Source organism: Cinclus cinclus, chromosome 22 (assembly GCF_963662255.1).
Source record: "Cinclus cinclus chromosome 22, bCinCin1.1, whole genome shotgun sequence".
In the NCBI taxonomy this organism is placed as follows: Eukaryota; Metazoa; Chordata; class Aves; order Passeriformes; family Cinclidae; genus Cinclus; species Cinclus cinclus.
The window spans coordinates 9,272,504-9,293,784 of NC_085067.1; the positions used below are offsets into that span (position 1 = coordinate 9,272,504).

At 43.7% G+C, this 21,281-nt stretch overlaps 1 protein-coding gene across 2 annotated transcripts in view; it reads left to right on the forward strand.

The window, feature by feature from the left end:
• AUTS2 (activator of transcription and developmental regulator AUTS2) overlaps positions 1-21,281 on the forward strand; it is a 774,806-nt gene that overhangs the window by 349,064 nt on the left and 404,461 nt on the right. For both annotated transcript variants that reach the window (XM_062507061.1, XM_062507062.1), the window contains exons 3-4: positions 6,272-6,373; positions 14,299-14,334. In XM_062507061.1, the coding sequence (XP_062363045.1) occupies positions 6,272-6,373; positions 14,299-14,334 (138 nt within the window). The remainder of the gene's footprint in view (positions 1-6,271; positions 6,374-14,298; positions 14,335-21,281) is intronic.

The window sequence follows — 21,281 nt, forward strand, 5'->3', positions numbered from 1 at the left end:
AGCTGAGCTGAGCTGACCTAGGGAATGCACTCAGCCAGCTAGGAGCTGTGACTGCCTCACCCTTGCAAAAGCTGGATAAATAATGACAGGCAGAAGTGAAAGCCCAGAATTCTCCTCCCCACAGCAGGGTTCTGCCATCTCTCAGGGAGCAGTGTCCCCTTCCTTTAGGACTCTGGTAAAGGCTCAGCTTGCTGGCTGTGCTGTAACAGGGAGAAGTGTTAGTATTCATAACTTTAAAGTATAATGTAGTGAAATAGTCCTTTAATTCCATGTGGCGGAGAAGCTCAGACACCTCAGAACTACACTATAGATGCACTGCTGCCAAATGGTGTGGAGTTTTTAAATTAAAATATATTTTAAAATAAAAAAGGTCAGGAGAGCAAATTTAGGGTATTTTTGACATGATATATGAGCCCTGTGAAAAAGGTTTTTGTCAAATTCTCAGTGGGTTTGTTTATTTTGCTTTTTGTTATCTGCTACTGTGGAATTATCTAAAGTGGTTTAGGGGTCCAGCACAGCCAACTGTGGTCCTGAGAGGATGATGCTCCCTGGAGTCTGGGGCTCAGCTGCCCTTCCATCCTCCATTACATCTCTTAACATGATCAACTCTCTGTCCTTTCTTCTTTTCCTGTCTGAGAGAAAAGGCCACAGAGAGCCCTGCTGTCATGGATTACCCTTAGAAGTGTTTTATGGCTTCTGTCCCTCTCCTCTCATGTCACAGAAATGTCTGGCTGGCACAGTAACTCTGGCACAGTTCCTCTAGGTCTGTCCAACTCCTAAGCCTGAGAGTTTAGTTCCACTTTAGCCTGTAACACTGAATGACAGAAGAAGCAGAGCAAAGCGCTGCTTTCCCTGGACACAGAACAATATTCAGTTTGCACTTTGTGACAGTGAAAGTCGGGCTGAGTGTTTCCCTGCTGCAAAAATAATTCTGCTATATTCCAAGTCACCTGAAAACCTCTCCGTAGGCTGAAAGCAGAGTTCCTGATAGCACTTGCAATGGCAGCAGTTTTATGTTGATGTTTCTGCATCTATTTTGGTTTATTCATAATTTCTGGATGGTTTCTGTGTGATCTTCAGGCCTGAACAAGTGTCTGTTTCTTCATCCAATGGTCCCTCTTGGTGTTCCATATCTTGTGTCTCTCCTGTCTGTGCTCTGTGTCCCTCTCACTGTCTGTGTCCCTCTGCCAGTCTCCAGCTTTGCCTCCATTCCTCATTACTCTGCAGGGCTTCAGTGTTGTGGCTGAACTTCTGTGACCCAGTCCAAGAGCAGAAAGTGCTCCAAACCACATTATGGCTGAGGCCAAACTCCCCCCAGCCCCTCTCACACCCCCTTCTCAGCAAGGCAGGGCAGGAAAGAAGCAGATTGTGAGGTAAAGGCAAGGAAGTCACCCATTATTGTCATGGGCAAAACAATCTCCACTTGGGGGAAATAAATTCAATTTATTGTCCGTAAAAATAGATTTGAGTAGTCAAAATGACAACAAAAATTGCAATGCCACCCTCTGCCCCTCAGCTCAGCTTCCTTCCTGCATCCCTGGCCGTGGTGCAATGGAATCCATCATCACCACTGGGGAAACTGCCCTGATAGAAAAATCCTCCAAACAGTCCAGTTTTGGAGGAAGACCTATTCCTCTCGCTGTCTGGGGCAGGTGTGGTAAAGAGTCAGAAATAAAACTCTCTGCTGAGCCCAGCCCAGCCCTCAGCTGGCAACCATCCTTCCAAATCTGCTTTTTTTGCCTTTTCCTTTAAAATAAATGACTTTAGTAGTTATGACTTTATCCAGTTCTGCTTGACTTCTGGTATCCTCCAACAGATTGAAAGGCATTATAAACTAATAGGTTCTGTAGTGCAATGAAAGATTAAGAAAATGCAATGCTAAGAATGACCAAAAGCCAGAAGAGTTTTGGAGCTGTGGGTGTGCCCCAGGATTGTGTTGTTCAGCCTGGGCAAGTGGTCTGGAGGTGATTTTTTTGCACATAGCCCATCTGTCTGTAGGGGAGTCCTTGAGACTGTGCACATTCCTTGTGAGTCAGAGGCATTATGAGTTTTTAGGGTTTTGGGCTTTCAGTCTAGAAAATGTCTGTATTTCCTCTTTGTGAGACCCTTTAGATGGATCCCTTCATGGATAAATTCATTCCCACTGTGCAGTGAAAGCACGGAGTCAAACACACTTTTTCTAAACCCTTTTTCAGTCCTTGCCTGGTGCAAATTAGAAGATTAATGCTGTGCTGATGTGGGAGGTTTCTCAGTGAGACCTTTGTAGAAGCGCAGAATGTCCTGAGCTGGAAGGGACCCTCGAGGATCACCCAGTGCAGCCCCTGGCCCTGCACAGACACCCCAACAATCCCTCCCTGGGCATCCCTGGCAGCTCCTGGAGCTCTGGCAGCCTCGGGGCCGTGCCCATTCCCTGAGGAGCCTGGGCAGTGCCCACCACTCTCTGGGGGAAGAACCTTTCCCTAAAACCCAACCTGACCCTGCCCTGGCCCAGCCCCAGCTGTTCCCTCAGTGTCATTGCCACTTCCCAGGTGCCTTGAGGAGGCATAATGTGATTTTCATGTTGGGGTTGCTGTTTGCATGGGGTACCCTGCCAGGAAACTTAGAGGAACAAGAGTTGTCAACATTGCACTTCATTTTTTTTCCAAGGACAGTTGTATTTCCAAGGGGAGACTGATTTTAGGGTCCCTGTGTGTCCCAGGGTGATGCACCAGATGCACACAGTGTAAATAAAGACCCGGTGTGTATTCTGTGGACCTTTTTAGCAGCACTATGTTATTTCAGCATTGTTCTAAGCATTTTAATCAGTGCAAATAGATGGAAATGAAATGACCCATGGTCTGTCCACATTAAGTGTTCTCATGTGCGTTTGAGTGTAACTTCAGGTTCTTAAGAGAAGACAACGAGCACATTTCCATGCTTTACTTTTTAAATTTAACACAGATTGATGGTTTCTGGAATAAAATGTAAACCCTCAACAGTTTGGCATGTGGAGAAACTCAACTTGGAAAAGAAGAAAGGAAAATATGGAAAGCTTATGAATCTTAACTTGGACTTATTTCTGAGTTTGCTGTTTAGTCCACGCAGTTCACTTTTTTCTACAGAGTTGCAGGCTCAGATATCTTCATCATGTTCTCTTACTCCTTGTAAATTGTGTCTAGAAAAATGACACCTGCTGGGTTTTTCTTCTCTTCTCTGTAAATAGGTTGATTTTGTGATGTAGAAGAATTATAAAACTGGGCTGTTATGATTAGTTAGCAAATAACTAATGTGTGAAGATTGTGTACAAACTAAAATTAGGTTCCAGAAATAAAATCTGAGACTGGAAAAAAAACTTCTTAACACTTTGCTTGCAACAGGAATTTTTCCATCATTGGGTGGATGTTGACAAAAGACCAAGTCAGGGAAACTTGATCCATTTTCCTTTGGGTGGTTAAATGTTAAACTTGGGGCCATAAAATTACAGGACACAGAGGTCCTAGATAAGATCAGTGAGTTATATATGAAGTGTAAGACTTCTTGAATTCATTATCCTCCCCTCTGCCTCCAAGAACTGCTCCCAAGATCTCTTAGATCTGACCAATAAACTGTTCCATTGGAAATAAAAATCATTTTACTGGAAATGTTCTGGCTGAGCTGTGGAAGATTTAGTTTATTTATTGAATTGTAAGTGTCTGACAAATAGCTCTGGTCCTTCTGCTGTGTTTTCTTTGAGCTGAGAGTATGCCTGTGCCATTTTTTGCAGTTGTGCTCCTGCATTGCAACTCAGTTGTGCATTGGAACTTCTGGTTTCATGGATTTTATGTCCTTACCTTGATTTGACTGATAGAGAGCACCCAAATCTTCCCTTTTCTAGTTAGGGGAGTAAGGGATTACGGAGAAGTGTCACACAAATACTAAACTTGCAGATGCAGTTTGCTCTGGCAGTGATAGGGAAGAAATGATGACCTGAGTGTGAGGATGCTTTTTGTGCTCTTTCAGTGACCTTGGGAGGGAGTGGCTGTGGCTGTGGGTGAACAGAGTGTACTGGTGGGAAAACATCAGCAGAAGTGTAGGTTTTGTTTGTGTGCACCTGTAAAAGTGCATTTGTATGAATTTTTGTGTGTGCTTGTTTCTGGGAGAACTGGAAATTAATTAAAGAGAGAAGAAAGAGGGGGGAAAAAAAGGTGATGGAGAGTGTTGGAGGAGGAACCTTTGGTCTCCAGTCATGGCATGGAGATGAGTGAATATCTGCTACAGTACAGTCTGAATGGAACTTACCATCATCATATTAACAATTAGAATAAGTTAGCAGGAGTTGTTTGGTGTTTGTTATATGGATATTGATAAGTGTAGTAGGTCTCTCATAAAATATTTTATTAGGTACCTCACCAAGTATTTTCTCTGCATTTACCTCTGCTTTCAGTATTTATGTGTGTGATTTTAAGTCTAAATTTCTGAAAGAGACTTCTTGCCAGTATTAACCTCCAGAGTTAGCTCAAACAAACCATCAGCAAGGCTAAATGAAAATTTTAGTACATTCAAGGGAAATACAGGGAAGGAGACTTTAAAACAGAAATATGCATTTTCAGCATTGTAGTGGATGTGGATCGTACCTTCCTTTTGCTGCCTAGGTCTGTAAATTCTCATGGACATATGTAATGGGTGTCTATGGTGAATGTTTCTCTCTATGCTATGTGATGACCTGAACAGTCCAAAGTGTAAGAGAAAGCAGATGTGTTCTCAATTGTGATGAAAACATAGTTTAGGAGAGGATTTTTTTATTTTTTTTTTGGTACTTTTTAGTTATTACAATGCCAGTAAAGTTCATTAAAGCTGGCTAGAAAACAAAAGCAGTTTGATACCTATTAAGTAGATCCTGTTGTTTTATGAACATTGGGGTTTATTAGCCAGGAATTGTTTAGAGTACCAGGCAGTGTGGTTTGGGGCTAGTCGAGGAAAAGAAAGGCTGCTCTGGAGTGGTGATCTGTTCTTCCCCTGGGGAGATTCCCATTGATCTCAGGTCCTCAGTGCTCATGTGCTGTAATGAGGGAGAAACTGGTGCTGTGAATGCTGCATTGTGGTGAAAACTCTAAAAGCTTCATCCATAGCAGAAATACCTTGAGAAGTCTGAAAGTTTCAAATGGAGGTCTCAAGCTGTGATTTTCTTGGGACACGAGTGTTGCCTCCTCCTGCCTGCAGCACATGGAGCTCATGGTGTCCCTGGGCCTGTGTCCATGGTGTCCCTGGGGCTGTGTCCATGGTGTCCCTGGGGCTGTGTCCGTGGTGTCCAGGGCTGTGTCTGTGGTGTCCCTGGGGCAGTGTCTGTGGTGTCCAGGGCTGGTCTGTGGTGTCCCTGTGTCCATGGTGTCCAGGACTGTGTCTGTGGTGTCCAGGGCTGTGTCCGTGGTGTCCGGGGCTGTGTCCGTGGTGTCCCTGGGGCTGTGTCCGTGGTGTCCAGGGCTGTGTCCGTGGTGTCCCTGGGGCTGTGTCCGTGGTGTCCAGGGCTGTGTCCGTGGTGTCCCTGGGGCTGTGTCCATGGTGTCCCTGGGGCTGTGTCCATGGTGTCCAGGGCTGTGTCTGTGGTGTCCCTGGGGCTGTGTCCGTGGTGTCCAGGGCTGTGTCTGTGGTGTCCAGGGCTGTGTCCATGGTGTCCAGGGCTGTGTCCATGGTGTCCCTGGGGCTGTGTCCATGGTGTCCAGGGCTGTGTCTGTGGTGTCCCTGGGGCTGTGTCCGTGGTGTCCAGGGCTGTGTCCGTGGTGTCCCTGGGCCTGTGTCCATGGTGTCCCTGGGGCTGTGTCCGTGGTGTCCCTGGGGCTGTGTCCGTGGTGTCCAGGGCTGTGTCCGTGGTGTCCCTGGGGCTGTGTCCGTGGTGTCCCTGGGGCTGTGTCCATGGTGTCCAGGGCTGTGTCTGTGGTGTCCCTGGGGCTGTGTCCGTGGTGTCCAGGGCTGTGTCTGTGGTGTCCCTGGGGCTGTGTCCGTGGTGTCCCTGGGGCTGTGTCCATGGTGTCCAGGGCTGTGTCTGTGGTGTCCCTGGGGCTGTGTCTGTGGTGTCCAGGGCTGTGTCTGTGGTGTCCCTGGGGCTGTGTCTGTGGTGTCCCTGGGGCTGTGTTCATGGTGTCCAGGACTGTGTCTGTGGTGCCCAGGGCTGTGTCCATGGTGTCCCTGGGACTCTGCCCTGGCACAGGGACACACTGCTGCTGGGACGTGGGAGGAGTTAAAGGAGAGTGGGACAAGGACACTCACCTGGACCAGGCTCAGCTCTTGCTCTCTTTGTGTTTCCTCTGTGCTGCAGCTCAAGCCAGGCCAGAACAGCTGCCGAGACAGCGACAGCGAGAGCGCCAGCGGCGAGTCCAAGGGCTTCCAGCGGAGCAGCTCCCGGGAAAGGCTCAGCGATGTAAGTGCAGCTCCTGAGCTGGGAAACTGGGGTGACCCTGCTGCAGCTCCCCTCGGGGTGTGAGCCATAGCAGGCTTTCCTTTCTGGGATGGTTTGTGGCTAAAATCTCCTTCCCTTTGGGGGTTCAGGAGAGGAAGAGGTAATTTAAGTCTCCTGCCCCGGTTTAGTAACGTTCTTAAAGTTTGATACAATGCCTTTCTGTGTGCACTCAGCTCTTTGGAAACAGCTGAAGGCCATTTAAAGAAGTTAAAATGTTCTGCATAGTTGAGAAGTGAGATGGCCTCTTTTTACCCCAAGTGTTGGAGGAAAATAATGTGTTTCTTTGGGCTATATACTGTCTTTATGAGAAATATTTGAGTGTCTAGAGAGACTCAGTTATATATAATGAATTGATATAACATGGCCAGCAATAGCATAAGCTCTGCCTTTATTGCTCTACCTAAAGTGCTGTGGAAGGGCCTTAGATGGCAGCCCTGTGGAGAGTGTTTTTCTCCATGGGAGAATGCTGCTCATTCACCCAGTGACACACATGAGTTGTTCTGACAGAGCAATGACTACAGAAATCTTTCTGTTGCTGCAATTAGATTACTATTTATTATGTGTACCATCACAATCCTTGAGTGTTTTATTCATGGCTCTGTGTCCTCTGTGCCACATGCTTTACAACAAAGGATATAAAGAAAGTCCTGTCCCAAAAGAGTATCTAAATTGGGGATTTTGTAGGTCAGATCCTTTGTTGGTAAAAGCATGGATAGCTATATCAGTCAGCCCAATTTGTACCAGCCAGCAATCTGGCCCAACCTTTAACTAACCCACATTTTGGAAATGGGGATTTTGTCGATAGCATGTCTGTGTAGATTTGGATGACAGATACCAGATGGTGTCCTCTGTAGGCCAATCTAGTAAAACTGAACTGAGCAGGCATTAAAAGAAATACCTTTGTAAAGGATACATTTCCTTGTGCAAATTTAAGCCTGAAGGCACACAGCTAGCAATTTTTGCTGAATTGTGCATATCACTGGAACAGATGCCTGATTTTTATTTTTTTCTGTGAAAGTGTGAAATCTGTAGCAGTCTCTCTCCATATCCCTTTGTCACATTATTTTATAGGTCCATTTCTTCCCCAGAGCCAGCCTTTATGGGTTACATCCAGCTAGACACTTCAGAGCTTGCCCTTCATAGCTGTCAGTTGAGGTCAGTCTCAGGGCTGTAAGATCTCTTTGGAAGAGGAGAGTGAAACCAGAGGAGGTAGTAAGGAAATGTACAGGTAGCAGTGGATGGCAGCTGGATGTCAGCCTGTTACCATCCTCATCCTGGCTTGTGTGAGCCCTGAGGCAGCTGGGAAGTCACTGCAACCAACTTCACAACTACACAGCACCTTCCAGCAAAAAAATTCACATCTCCTTATAAACATGGCTTTAACTTAGCTGTATTGTTCCCTTTCAGTCTACTGAATGAAAAGCTCTGAGGTTTATTGGTCTTCTCAGCAGCTCGCAGCATTACACTGCCAGACCTGACAGTGAGAGCAGAGTTCTGGTTCCCCTTCCACCCATCAAATCGTTTTTCTCTGATGTTTTTGCAATACTTTTCCTTTGTCTTGGCACTGTGGCAAATTAAAAGGAAGTAGAGAGCAAATACAACTTCCCTAATGCACCTGAGAGAGGACAGAGGACAGATTCACAGGTTGCTCAAAAGAAATGTTACGTAAATGTATGTGGAGATGTATATTTTAAAGTGCTATACATAAGTTATGTTTTGCTTAATAAGAAAAGTTCATTTATGCTTTGATAGTTCATTGCAATACAAGCATGTCTCTCTGGTTGGGCATTACCAGCTCAGCTGAGATTTGAAAAACAGGTATGAGACAGCTCTCACTGTTCTGGGTCTGTGTTGGCCTTTCCCAGGCTCCTGCAGTTCAGAGCAGTAGTTTCCATTCCCCTCTCCCAAAGTCAGTCTAGAGCTCTCCATCCCATTGCTTCCCTCCCAAAGTAATTTCAGAGCTGTCCATCCCATTTCCACTTTCCAAGTCAGACCAAAGCTGTACATCCCAGTGCTCCCCTCCCAAAGTCAGTTCAGAGCTCTCTATCCCATTGCTCCCCTCCCAAAGTCAGACACCCCATGTGCTGAAATGAAAGGAGCTTCCAAATGGTTATTCTAAATAACAGTTTTTGAAGAAGTCAGATATCTAATGATGCCCACTGCTTACTGTCCAGAAAAAGCTACAGTCAACAGAGTAAGTTTTCTCTGAAGCTTTGCTTGTTTTTGCAACTATTGTCTCAGAAAAAAATATTCAAAAATGGATATACCAAACAGAAGATAGAACAAAAAATACAAAACATTGCAGGCAGATTAACCCTGAGGTCAGAAAGCAAATTTTTTGCCATGAAGTCTAATGAATCTCCACTACTGTCACCTGGCAACACTGTAAGACTAAGCATAGGTCCTGGATGGAAATGTAGATAATGACTGAAGTGCATGTTCTCCAGGTGGATGATCCCTTTTCCCATCCCCAGTTTGAGCAGGCTGGTGAAACAGGAATGTTAGAGCTTCACAGGGCTTAGTGCAGATGCTTAGTGAGAGCTTAGTGACAGATGCAGGATGAGGGAGAGGGGATAATGAACATCCAGTTGCAAACTGACTTGTCAGTGGCTTCATTCCCTCTCCTGTCAGGTATCTTTCAACTCTGCCTATTGTAAATGTACCTGCAGTCCTTGGATAATGCAGAGTGATGCAAAGTGTGTTTACAAGGGAAGACTCCTTTCCAGGCTAATGAGATCCAAGCAGGTAATTTGCAGCATTTGCAAGAGGTGGGCAAAAATGAAAAGAAGATAATTCAATGAAAAGACCATGTTAAACAGGAGACTTTTCTCATAATGAGGCTTGAAATAGCATCAGACAGCAGGAAGGGGAATATCCTCCGTTCTTGTCAGATGCAATGCAGTGAGAGGATTTCCATCAACTCCTCTCTTTGTCCTCGACTGCACGTGTGTGCACACACCCACCCCTCTGTGAGAGAACATAATTAGCAGAGAATTTGACCTCTGCTAGATTAGGGATAATGATTGCTCAGATCTCCAGTGCAAGCAGTGCCCTGATCCAGCTCCCCCTCTGAATTTCATAAACCCATGGCTCTCTGCCTTTCTCCCCTATATAGGATTTTTTTAGGAATGACAACTTGTTTTTTCCTTTATGGGCAGAGGTAGCTCCAGGGGCCTAAAAGCGAAATTGGAGAGCTGCTCCTCCTTTATATATAGGGTGCTGTAGTCAGTTTAATCTCATCAAAATCTTGCCAGTAGTAGAATTCATTTTGTTGAGATCTTGCTTGGAGACAAGATGGCAGCGCTTTCTCTTTTGCTCAGCTTGGAACTCAGTCAACTTGTTTTCCTTATCTTCCTGTATGTATTTATTTCTAATTGAGTCCTCCCTCTTTGGAATACATTTTAGTCATGTTTTACAAAACAGCCAGGAGATTTACTTGAGGAAAACATGAGAGTTACAGCTAACCTGGATGGTAAATGCACAGAGTATTCAGGGGTTCAGCCGCCTCTTTCTTAATCAAAAATCAAAACACCTGATTTCTTTAGAGCACATTCCTAAATTCCTGATCTACCTGATCTCAGCCCTGCCTGCTGCCTCTGGTGTTGGTTGCAGGCTTTCAGTGAAGGGATGAACAGCGAAAGCCTCTCCCACATGGTCATTGAATGGGATTCAACACCTCATCACCTCTTGCTGCAGCTGGCACCTTTCTATCTGGAATGTATTTCCAGTTCCCCAACAGGGAGTGGGACAGGAATCTTCCCTTTTGTCCCCACAGTAAAGGTCTTCTCTTGGGCTCTCAGAAAAGCTCATCAAAGCTGCTGCACTCTTCATGAGTGCTCCCCTGATCCCTGTGCTCTGTAGCTGTGTGCTCCTCCTGGGCTGGCTACTTTGTGCTTGAGGGGAGGCCACAGTGAGGTGGTCACAACAAGGATCAAGTCCTGAAATCCTGAAGTCCCCTGCCCACCAGGTCTGTTGCTCCTTGCTTCAGGAAGAGACGTGTCTACACCTACATCCTTCCAGCAGTTTAATCCTGTGGGCAGCTCACGGTTTCAGCCCCAAACCCAGGATATCTTCAATTCTTTTGTCTCCCATCCCTCCTGCCATACAGAGCCAAAGACGAACTGAGGGACGATCTTTGGGTGATGTGCTCTGAAATCCTCAGTGCTGCTGCCTCTCTAGAATATCACCAGTGATCTTGGCTGTGTGTGGAGTGATGCCCCAGGAGCAGAACTCTGTTCGTGTGCTGTGCCTGGAGCTGCTCAGCAGCAGTGCCTGTGCTTTGTGTGCGTGTGGCTGTGAGGGTGGGGATGTGTGTTTGTGTGTCTAAGGTTGGGTGCTTAAATGCTTTGTTGCATTATGTTAATTCCTCGGCAGTGCAATCAAATTCATGTCGTAATTAAAGCTGTCAGTTGGAAGGCAAGCCAATCGCCAAGAAAACACAGCATAACAAATGAAGTGAAATGATTCTGCGTGTAGCTATACAATGCTTCGCCAGGCATGAAATTAAATAAGTAATTTGATGTTGACATCAGAAATTGAAATGATACCCACTGTTCCTTCATTCAGTCAGACCTGCATAAACAATAGCCAGAACAAATATGTACAACACAGTCTTTCTCCCCACCCAGTTCCCCAAGTAATGAACAATATATATGCAAAATGGATGTAACTGTGCCTTCCAAGACCTCAAGGATGTAATTTTCTTTGGTACACAATAAACTAATGCTTACATGAGGGTTACTACATTTTTGCTTCTGGGCCAAAGTTCTTCTCCTTAAGAAAGAATGGAAACAAAACAAAACAAAACAAAACAAAACAAAACAAAACAAAAAAAAAGCAAACCAAACAAACAAACAAACAAACAAAAAAGCCCAGAACCCTGTCAGTTTTAAGCAAGTGAGTTTTGCTGGTGGGCACCTGATGCAGGCTTCTGCTGGTGGTTGTGTGAATATCAAATAGTATTTGTAATGTCCTATTGTGCAAAGGGTTTCGGAAAGTGAAACCATTACCTCTATTATAGGCACACTTTATATAAGAGCTATAGAGCCAGCCAGTGCAGGATCACGACTCAGCATGGGCTTGTAAAGATGCTTGTGCAGTTGGTACCGAGGCTGGGCACTGGGTAGTGGGATCCTTTCGCTATTGGGAGTTACCCAAAAGGTGAGAAGTTGTCTCCTTGCATAGCCCTGCTTCAGCCTCTGTGCTCTGTCAACACACAGTTCACAACACAGCTGACAGTCATTCATGCATGTGCAACACAGTCTTTCATACTTCAATTAAATAGAGTTTGCAAACTGTACTCTCCATATGCAGCATGCAATGTGTGAAGGGCTATATTTCCATCCAGCAAACTCAAGTTCCCTGAAAATGCACAGTTGTTCAGTGAAAGTCATTTGACTGCTATGTTTCGACTGTCCTCTCATAGCCATTGCAGCATTGCTTTTGAAGGAATGAAAATATTCAGTGGGAAATACTTTGTTTGCTTATTCTTTTTTTCTTCCTCTTTGTTGTTTTGTTTTGGTACTCTATCCTTCCAAAACTTGGAATAAAAAGCAGACAAAAATTACACACAGATGCAGAATGCAAACTTTGGAGCTTTCAGCCAGTAAAGTAAGTTTAAAAAAAACTGTGAGTGAAAGAGTGGGACTCGTTTGGCATCTGTACATAGCTGAAACAAAAGTGGTTATAATGATTGCACATGTTGTACTTGCGGGTAGATCTCCAGCTTAAATGAAGGGAATTTTAATGTCATGAAGCAGAGAGCAGGATGAGTGAAGAGGAAGGCAGTGTGTCGTGTTGGATACTGAGCAGGGCGTGCTGCACGGTGCTCTGTGCCAGGGCTGCAGAGCTGCAGGGCCACAGGGGCTCCCAGTGATGCCAAAAATCACAAGCCAAACAATACTAAGATGATAAAAAGCCGTTACCTTTAATGAAGGTCCTCCAGGTGCAAGAATGGCAAAATGCACGTGATACAGGACTTCAGCAATTTTATAAATTTAATAAATTAGCATACTTTACAGAAATTATCCAATTAGAGGAACAGTTAATTAAGTAATTCCCCTTTTGGTGTTGCCTTCCACTGAACCCTCCCTTGCCCCCCCAGCTTGTAGTCCCACATTTATTATGTCTACGATATATGGAAGAAATAAAATGTTCACTGTAGAGACAAGACTAAGTAAGAGTCCAGGAAGGTGAGCTTACTTTATTGTTCTAAAATCAGAGAGAAAGGACAGAAGGATTAGAGTTAGTTAAGGAGCTTCATAACTATATAGTAGTAGTCTACAGAGTTATGAATATATGAAAAATGTATAAAAAGCAAACATCTTTTTGGCTTCTCCAAAGCAGAGCCTATGCCCATGGAGGGCTGGGAGCAGCAGCTGGGCTGGGCCATGGGCAGGGCTGTGGCAGTCCAGCAGGATGCTCACTCCCAGGGACAGCTGCTGCCAGGGACACCATCCCTGGGACCAGGGCGCTCCTGTGGGCGATGGTGGCCCAGGGAGCACCAGGAGTGGGGACAGGAGGACTTGGGAATGGCTTTATTTTTGTGTGCGGCTCCCTTGCCTGCTGATGGCCAGAGCTGTGCACTGCAGATCTGCAGCTTGGGCCCCTGTCTCAGAACAGGGATGAAGCGACAAAAATTCTGTGTCTTCCCAGTGGTTTGGGCAGCTGGGGCAGCTGGGCCCCTGTGCAGTTGTGGTTGTCGTGGAGCTGTGTCACCAGCGAGAGGCAGGCTGTGCTGAGGAGCGGAGGTGGGAACCGGGTGCAGCAGTGACACGCTGGATGTGTGGGCAGCCCGTGCTCACCGCAGAATGGTTCTGTGCCTTCTGCTGCTGTGTCCATGGAGCTGGCAGCGCTCCCCCTCCAATGGAGCAGCCTGACCTGGATTAGCACCGGGATGTTTCGGGCTCCCCCATGTCTCCGAGAGAACCTGCTGTGTAATCCCCGTTGCTTAGATGAAAAACTAATGAAACAAAACCCTTTATCTCCTTAATTCCTGTGAATACAGAGGTTGTGATCGTGTCCCACTTAAACTGAATTTCATGATGCTTTTTTTTTTAAGCATTTAAACAAATTGATTATTTTCCATGATAGTAATATTAGTCTTAATTATTTTTATAGGTTTGAGTTTTGAAATCTATTTCACATTGTAGATATTTGCTGTTTGCTTTTGTTGTTCTTGTTTTTTCTACGTCCTTGGTTTGCCAAACGGTGTGGACATCCAAATGGGAAATTGTAGTGACTGCATTCTCCAGAAAATGCTACATGGACTAAAGCAGCTTCTCTGTGCCCACGCATTCTTTACATTTCAGACTACTAATTATGTTTACAAAATGTCTCATTTTAGAAAAGCACTATGTGTGTACTTACCAGGGCCTTTCGGGAATAAATTGGCAAACAGGTCATACGCTGAAAAAGTCATCCAAACCCACCGGGCTTTTTGTTTTGAAGTCAGTCTACTTTTTTCGCCTTTCTCCCCCTCCCGCCTGCCCCTTTGTGGCCGTGGAGCTGAGGAGCTGGAGTCCAGGGCATTGAATGTCAGCGTGTCAGGGAGGCTGCTTGATGAGTGTCTGTTTAGTCTCAGTGCAGGGCGAAATGCCATCATTAATTCATTACCCAGCTGCCTGTCAAATAAATTGGCAATTACGTCCACCGCAGAAGCTTGGAATTCAGTAAATAGCACGTTACCATCTCCGAGTCGTTGAGAGATGTAAAGGGAAAAATTAAGCAACAGCGTGTTTGTTTCAGTAGCGGATGACAAGGGGCAGGACGCTGGTGCTGTGATGTGGTGATGAAAAGCTTGGAAAGGGCTGGTAATGAGCTGTGTGGATTGGAACGTGTTAAAAACCATCACTGACTTCCCACTTTGTCTTTGTGTTTTATTGCAGAGCTCAGCTCCTTCCAGCTTGGGAACAGGCTACTTTGTAAGTGTATCTGCACTTTCACACTGTCTCCTGGGCAGCGAATGCCTTCCACAAAGTGCATGGACACAGGGATATCCCCCAACCCCACTCTGCCCAAGAGCTCAGTGCGCTCTTCTACTTCTTCCTCCGCAAATGCACTGCAAGTAATTTTTCCAACACGGTGGTTCGTGTTTTCTTGAACTAATCGGGTGTCGTATTAATTACCACATACATTTTAAAAGCACTTAATTTACACAATTACAGCAAATAAAGTGAGCCGTGGTCTCACCAGCTCTCTAATGGGAGATGATTGGATCTTGATTCCCCCTTGCCCCAGTTCTTGTTGGTTCACAGATTTTAAAGAGCCCATTACAGTGTCTTGCCTCATCTCCTGTGTATACCACAGCCCAGAGAACGTGGCACAGTGATTTCTACCTGTTGTTTAAAAGCCCGTGACTCATGAACACTCTCGGAAAACACAGAAATTTTATTTATGCCAGGTTTACATTTTATGTCCTGAGGAGCAGACCAGGCTCCAGCTGGCTTGAAAATTGATCAGGTTTTTTTTGGGGTTGTGATTTATTTGCATGCACCTGTATTGATTTAGCAGTCTATATTCATACGTTTCTGTTCATTCGCACATTCATCAATATACCTTTTACTTGCACAGATAAGTTTGGGAGTAAAAAAATGTTTTCCAGTCAATCCAATATACTGCTTATTTTCTTCCAAGATTTATATTTAAATTGCTCATATCCTGTTTCTTTTGTAACTTATGCTGTATTCTCCAAGCACATCTGCCGTTGTAATAACTGTAGGAGAACCAGAGCATTGTGTATGTCCAAAACCAGGTGGGTAAAATGCAGCAAGCCTTGTCCCACAGCACTGCTCTGTGAAGTTATCAGTATAATCAAAGCCTGCTTGTATCTTCTCATTGAACTCTGGGGAAAAGTAAACTCTGTGGTATTCAATTACATGATGGAAAAACTTGTTTGCACTCTTGTCACATTCCCAGGGAGTAATTTTCTTCTATTAGTTCATGGTGAATTTAGCCTTTTGTCATAGAGGTCTGTGATCTTGTAAGAAAGTTACGGGATTGAATTGTGTACGTGTGGTCTCACAAAAATTGCTTAATACCTGGAGAAATGCTGTGTCCTGCTGGATTTATGTTGGACTTTGCTCAAACAGAACATTCACACTGCTGGTGGTGAGGTATGGAAAGAGCATCCTCAAGTGAAACATTTTTGTGGTAGCTGTTCTAATTATATCAAGGCCCAGATCAGTGTAAGGTAAGTTGTGAAACAGAAAAACAAGCTGGTTTCCTTTTTCATCACTTGCCCTGGTTTGTGTCATATGTATTTTTAAGAGGGAGGGGATGAAAGGAAAAATGATATCAAATGGCTCAACCTTTACTTAGAATTAAAACTAAACCTTGAATGTCTTCGCATAGTTCAGAATTAATTGCTTTCCTTTGTCTGGGAAAATTCCAATCATACAGAGGTCTACAGACATGTTCTGGAATGGGACAGGTATATTATGGGCTGGTGGGCTTTGCCATGGGTAAATAAGGTTGTTCTCCTTGCAGCAAGAGCTGAATATGCAGGGTTTGAGAGCGGTGCTCAGCTTCCTCTCTAGGCAGCAGAAGTAACAGAAGAGAAGCCATCTGCTGTTCCTTGTACCATACTGTCTGTGGGTTGGTCCACTAAAGTGAAAATCTGGAAGGTGTCAGCATCCCCTATGCTCCAACGAGAAGCTTGAAAGTTTCCAGCTCTCCTGAGCAAAGGATTTAGTAACAAGAAGCCTGACATCTTCCAGGGTCAATGGATTGGCACCTTAAATCATTCCAATTTGGGTCTGTGTAGGTGGGGGAGATATCCCTTGTTTGTGCCATTAATATAAATTTAACTGAGCTGTTTCTTTTCTATAGTCATAGTATTAAGACTCTTTTAACTTTCTTTATTTTCTTTCCTCACTCATAGCCAAGTAGGTAGAAAACATCCTTCAGTTTCTATCTTAAAGTTGTTTTTACACTTACACAGTCTTGGATGAAACATGAAGGGTTTTTTTTCCTCCCTTTTCACTTTGGAAAATTGTTTTTAGGATTATCTTGCTTGTTGTTTTAAAAAAGCCCATACTCTTATTAACTTACATGGGACAAATAAAACCCAGATGTGTTTTGCAGTACCAGACAATGAGAAAAATACCCCAGAATGATCCAATTAGCATGTGTTTCTGATCAATGTAATTATTGCATTATCAATGTGCAAAGGAATATGCACTTGAATTGACTTCTTTTTTCCAAAGCCTTTAACTAGAAAAGACTGATAGTTTTTGTGTTTGGTGTTAACCCAGGACATCAAAACAGGGGTCATTGGTCTCAAATACAGTAAAAATAATTTCTGGTTTAATAGATAATAATAAAGCTTTGACTCTCAGAGAAGATTTGGTGTGTGTTGAACATTGGACTATGAAATATTCTGTACTGCAGCTCACCAGAGGGAACAGAAGAACCAGGTAGGTGAAAATGCACTGATGGACATCTACTGAAGAGGGAAGCAGGTTTCACTCAGAAAGGAATGAACACTGAGGTATGGATTAAGTAGCACAAGTTTGCTGTTTAAGTCAAGTTTAAATCAAGTATTAATGGAATCTTCATGTGTTTAGGCCATGTTGCCTAACATAGAGATAATCCATGTCCAGCTTGGATTGCCCTTTGAGGACCTTAGTTGTGCCAAGCACTCAGGTTTGAGGGGGTGATGTGTCGTGTGTCTGCAATGTTTGTGGATGCTCTTCATGCTACAGCAAAGCTAAAATGCCTTTTAGATCCCGTTACTCTGTTATAGAGTCTCTGGAGATCATTAAGTGCTTAAGGAAACATTTATAAAGCTGACACTTCCCCCTAACACAAAGTCATTCCTCTAATATCTCTATGGTAGCTCCATCCTAGTAATTCATTATGCAACTTCAGTAGTAGTGGTGAAGGCTGGAATCCTACCTGATTTTATACTGTAAGTAGATCCATTTCTGAATGGCAAAGCTGGAGACTGAATTCTTCTGTTCTTGTTGCCTCTATGTAAGTGCTCCTGGAAAAGCAATAGGGAAAGGAAAGCATTCCACAGCCTGCTTTGGCAATGGAGAGAGCTGGGAATCTCCATCAAGTGATTTCAGCCTAACCCACACCCAGCTGGGGTGATAGAGCTGCTCTTGATTAATCAAACTTTGTAATGAGCTGCCTTCAGCAAAATGGGACCACTGAAGGAGAAGGGATGGGGCAGAGGTGTGGAGGAGCTCTAAACACACCTTCAGGTTTGGGTTTCAGCTGGGAGCAGCTCTCTTCTGCTCCTTTCACAGGTGCTGGTATGTTCTCTAGATTCTGTTTAAAAGACAATTTTGTTTGAGTCTGTTTCACCTGTCTTGGTGCTCCTTGACAGAGAAGACACTTCCCCATTCTTTTTGCATATTACTAAACCAAAAGTCAGAAAAGAGGAGATAAAAATCATTCGAATTCCCTTGGAAGCCTTTTGTGCTGGCCTGACTTTACTGTTTCCTATGGGATCAGTCCAGTCTATGATCAGTGCATATGAAAAAAAAATTTAAGCATGCTGTTAATATTGATGCACCCTAAGAAATCATAACTTAATACTTCCTGGAAGATCTCCTCGTTATCTTTGATATTTTTTGCATTGCAAATTGTCATTGTCTGTCATCAAAGACAGATTATAAGGTAGAATTGCATCTCATCAAAATGTCAGATCAGATAATTGGAAAGTAGTTAGAATTTTAGAAAAAATCACCGTGTCTTTGACTTTAAAAGGAAAGTTATTTGAATTGTAGGAGTTTTTAATGTTGTCCAGCTGTCTTGAGATTTCAGAAGGTTGAGATGTTTTAGAAGAGAATTGGAACTTGTAGAACAGTAAAGCTTTTTCTCTTTCCTAGCTTTGAAGAATGGTTTTTGCTCATTTGTGTATCTTGCGCCCAGCCAAATTCCTGTTAAAGTAGATGGTGGTTCATTGGTTTGCAACAGAAAACAGAGCAGAACACAAAACTTAAATAACTGAGTATTTTGCTTCTAGACAACCCCAATTCCCAAGATTGTCAGGTCCTTTTATTTCCATTTCTGTTTTTATCTGCTTCTTGAGTTTTTCTTCCAGTTTCTGAGCATTTTCTGTTCCTCTTTTAATGCTTTTTTTGGGGTTATTTTTCTTTGGGGGGGAGGTTTATTTTTTGTTTTGTTTTGGTTTTTTTGTTGTTGTTTGGGGGGGGGGTTTGTTGTTTTTTTTTTTTTTTGATTGCAGGTTTCTGTTATTTTCTTTTCCTTCAAATACAGAGAGAGTTTGTGAAGTTTTCAGAACTGAGTAGAAAGGGAAAAGACTCCTGTGACCCTTCTTTTCCAAACAGTACTCTTGCTCCACCTTAAAAAACAAAACAAAACTAAAACCCTAAACACTGTGCTTTGCACATGGGCTGGTGACTCAGACAAACATAAATTGTGAGCTGATTCCCCAAGGCTCTGGCTAATCAGCTGTGCTATCCAATTTGGCCCTGAGTGGGTTGGGTTCAGCAGATGTTTGTGCAGTTCCAGCATGCCACTGGGAAACTGGGTTGTGCAATGTTGCATTACATTACTCAGACCTCTAAAAACCCATCCCAGGGAGAATAAATGGAGCGCCAGTGGTGTTTAGTATGGATATGATGGAAAACCAGTATTTGGCCTAGATAAGGCCAGCTATTTCTCTGTGCATTGGGAGTGATTTTCACCCAAGACAGAAGAAATGTGGAATTAGTTACACCAGCACATCGTCTGCTCTCAGAGATCCCTTCAAAGAGTAGATTTTCCTTTGTTGCCTGGTCCATATGTTTTGGCAGTGATCCTGAGGAGATGAGCTTTGTTCCTTGAGGTGGTTGGGTTTGTGATGCTGGTGATCCTGGGTGAGAGAGGGTGTGAAGAGACTCCACTCCAGTGAAGTGCAGTTGGACCCACCAGGTTCCATAGGAGAGAACAGGTCAGATTAAAAGAATCATTTGGAAGGGGTTCAATAAATCCAACCTGCTAAAGCTGCAGAAGGGATGTAGTCCTTTACTCCACATCATGTGCACAGTGGTGTTGGTAAATAAAAAACTGTTTTTGCAAGTAGGTTAAGCTGCTTAGTTAATTTTAGAACTTGACTTTAGAAGCCAAACATTTAAATGTAGTTTGCTGATGTAAAGATGTGTGTCCATCTGAAATACTCTGAGGTCCACAGAGGCACTGCATAGTGTCTGTTGGGATGGCACCACACCATAAACTGTCATATCCCCTGTGAATAGAGTTGGAAAGAGAATCCTTGTTATCCTTTCTTTGGCACTATAAATCATTGTTAACGAATCCTAATTTGCTTAGTAGGGTAATGAATGATCTCCAATTTTCTCACTGTAATTAGCTTTACCAACTATTATTGTGAAGGGTATATTGAAATCCATTTCAACTTCACTTTAAATTCTCTATGTGCCCATTCTTTGCAGAAGTGAAGCTGACAACAGAGGTTATGAATCTTCTGATAGTAAATTCAGATTCGAGCAAAGTGGACAAGATCCCCAGTAGAAATCTCTCTGTGGGCTGTAATTACTCATTAGTGTTTGCAGCCCTCAGTGGAGTAGGTTTGGTGTGGTGCACTGAGACCAGGAAACCTGGTGTTTCTTCATCTAAAATCTTTTAGGTGTTGTCTTCTGTTTTCCAGCAGCCATTAAAAATGCAGTTTATTCTAACTGCTGCTGTAAGGGAGGCATCACCATTGCCAGCTAAATGCATTGTGTGTAATGAAGTCTACCCCAGGTCTATTAATTTTAGCATTTATAAACCATAGTGCTGTTCCTATGGAGAACTGAGACTCATTAAAGAGTTTGCTAGCAACATGACCAGCAAAGCAAGAAGAAGAAGAAGAACAAGGGCAGCTGCATTTCCAGCATCCTGCTCATCACAATAAGAGTACTTGGAGCAAAACAACACTTTTTGGAGGATAAAACTATGTATATCACATATTATAAAACCCAGTATTTGGGGAAAGATTAGGCGAGCAGAATAAATGAACTGGGCTGGAATTTGGTCAGGATAGATCTCTCCTTAGATAATTTTGAACAGAGAGGGTGGAGATTGGAGTTACTTTTTACAGGATGGTATTTCCTCAGACACTGTAGAATCCTGCCCTTATGCATGCACATGCTTTTTGAATAACGTGCTTTGAATTTAAGACAGGAATCCATATTTTTCTCAGGACTGTGTGTGTTAAACTGTGCTGTCCAAATCTTACAAAAGGAGAGCAGGGCACCACAGCACTTTCATACCCAACCAAACAGAATTGAGACCAGAATTCAGAACTTCAGGTCTCTCTGGTTTGTCCCCTCATTGCTGAAACACAGATTTTCACCCTCTGTCTGAACAGTTAAATTTCTTCAATAACTTTATAGTAATTTCCTTAGGACAGTCCCCAGATACTTTAATGATTCAGGTGATATCCCCAAGGAGTTGTCACTCAGGATTGAGCAGAATGCTGACCTGGACCTTCCCTCTCCTTGCCCAAGCCCACTCCTGCTGGAGTTCTCAGAACTGAGTGCTTTCTCCAGTGGCTTTGCCTCAGTTTTGTACTTCTGTGCCTTTCCTATGGTTTTGTTGTTGTTGTTGCTTTTTTATTATTTTATTTTTTCTTTGTTTTCTGGAATGGTGTTACATTTACTGCTTTTGCCTTTCTTTAGCAAGTGCTTCCAGCTTGTTGATCCCTTTTCCTCCTGCTTCTGGGCATGGTTCCCCACTTACCTTGTTGGAGCCACCTTTTCCCCAAGGATTACAAGTGTCATTGAATAGAAATGTCATTAAAACAAAAGAAGGGGAAAAGGAAGGAAATAAGAGGGTTTATGTATTTGGAGGGGTGATATGAACCTCTCCATTATTTGCCAGAAGGGTGTACCTCTTCTCTAACCAGTCAAAAGGGGAA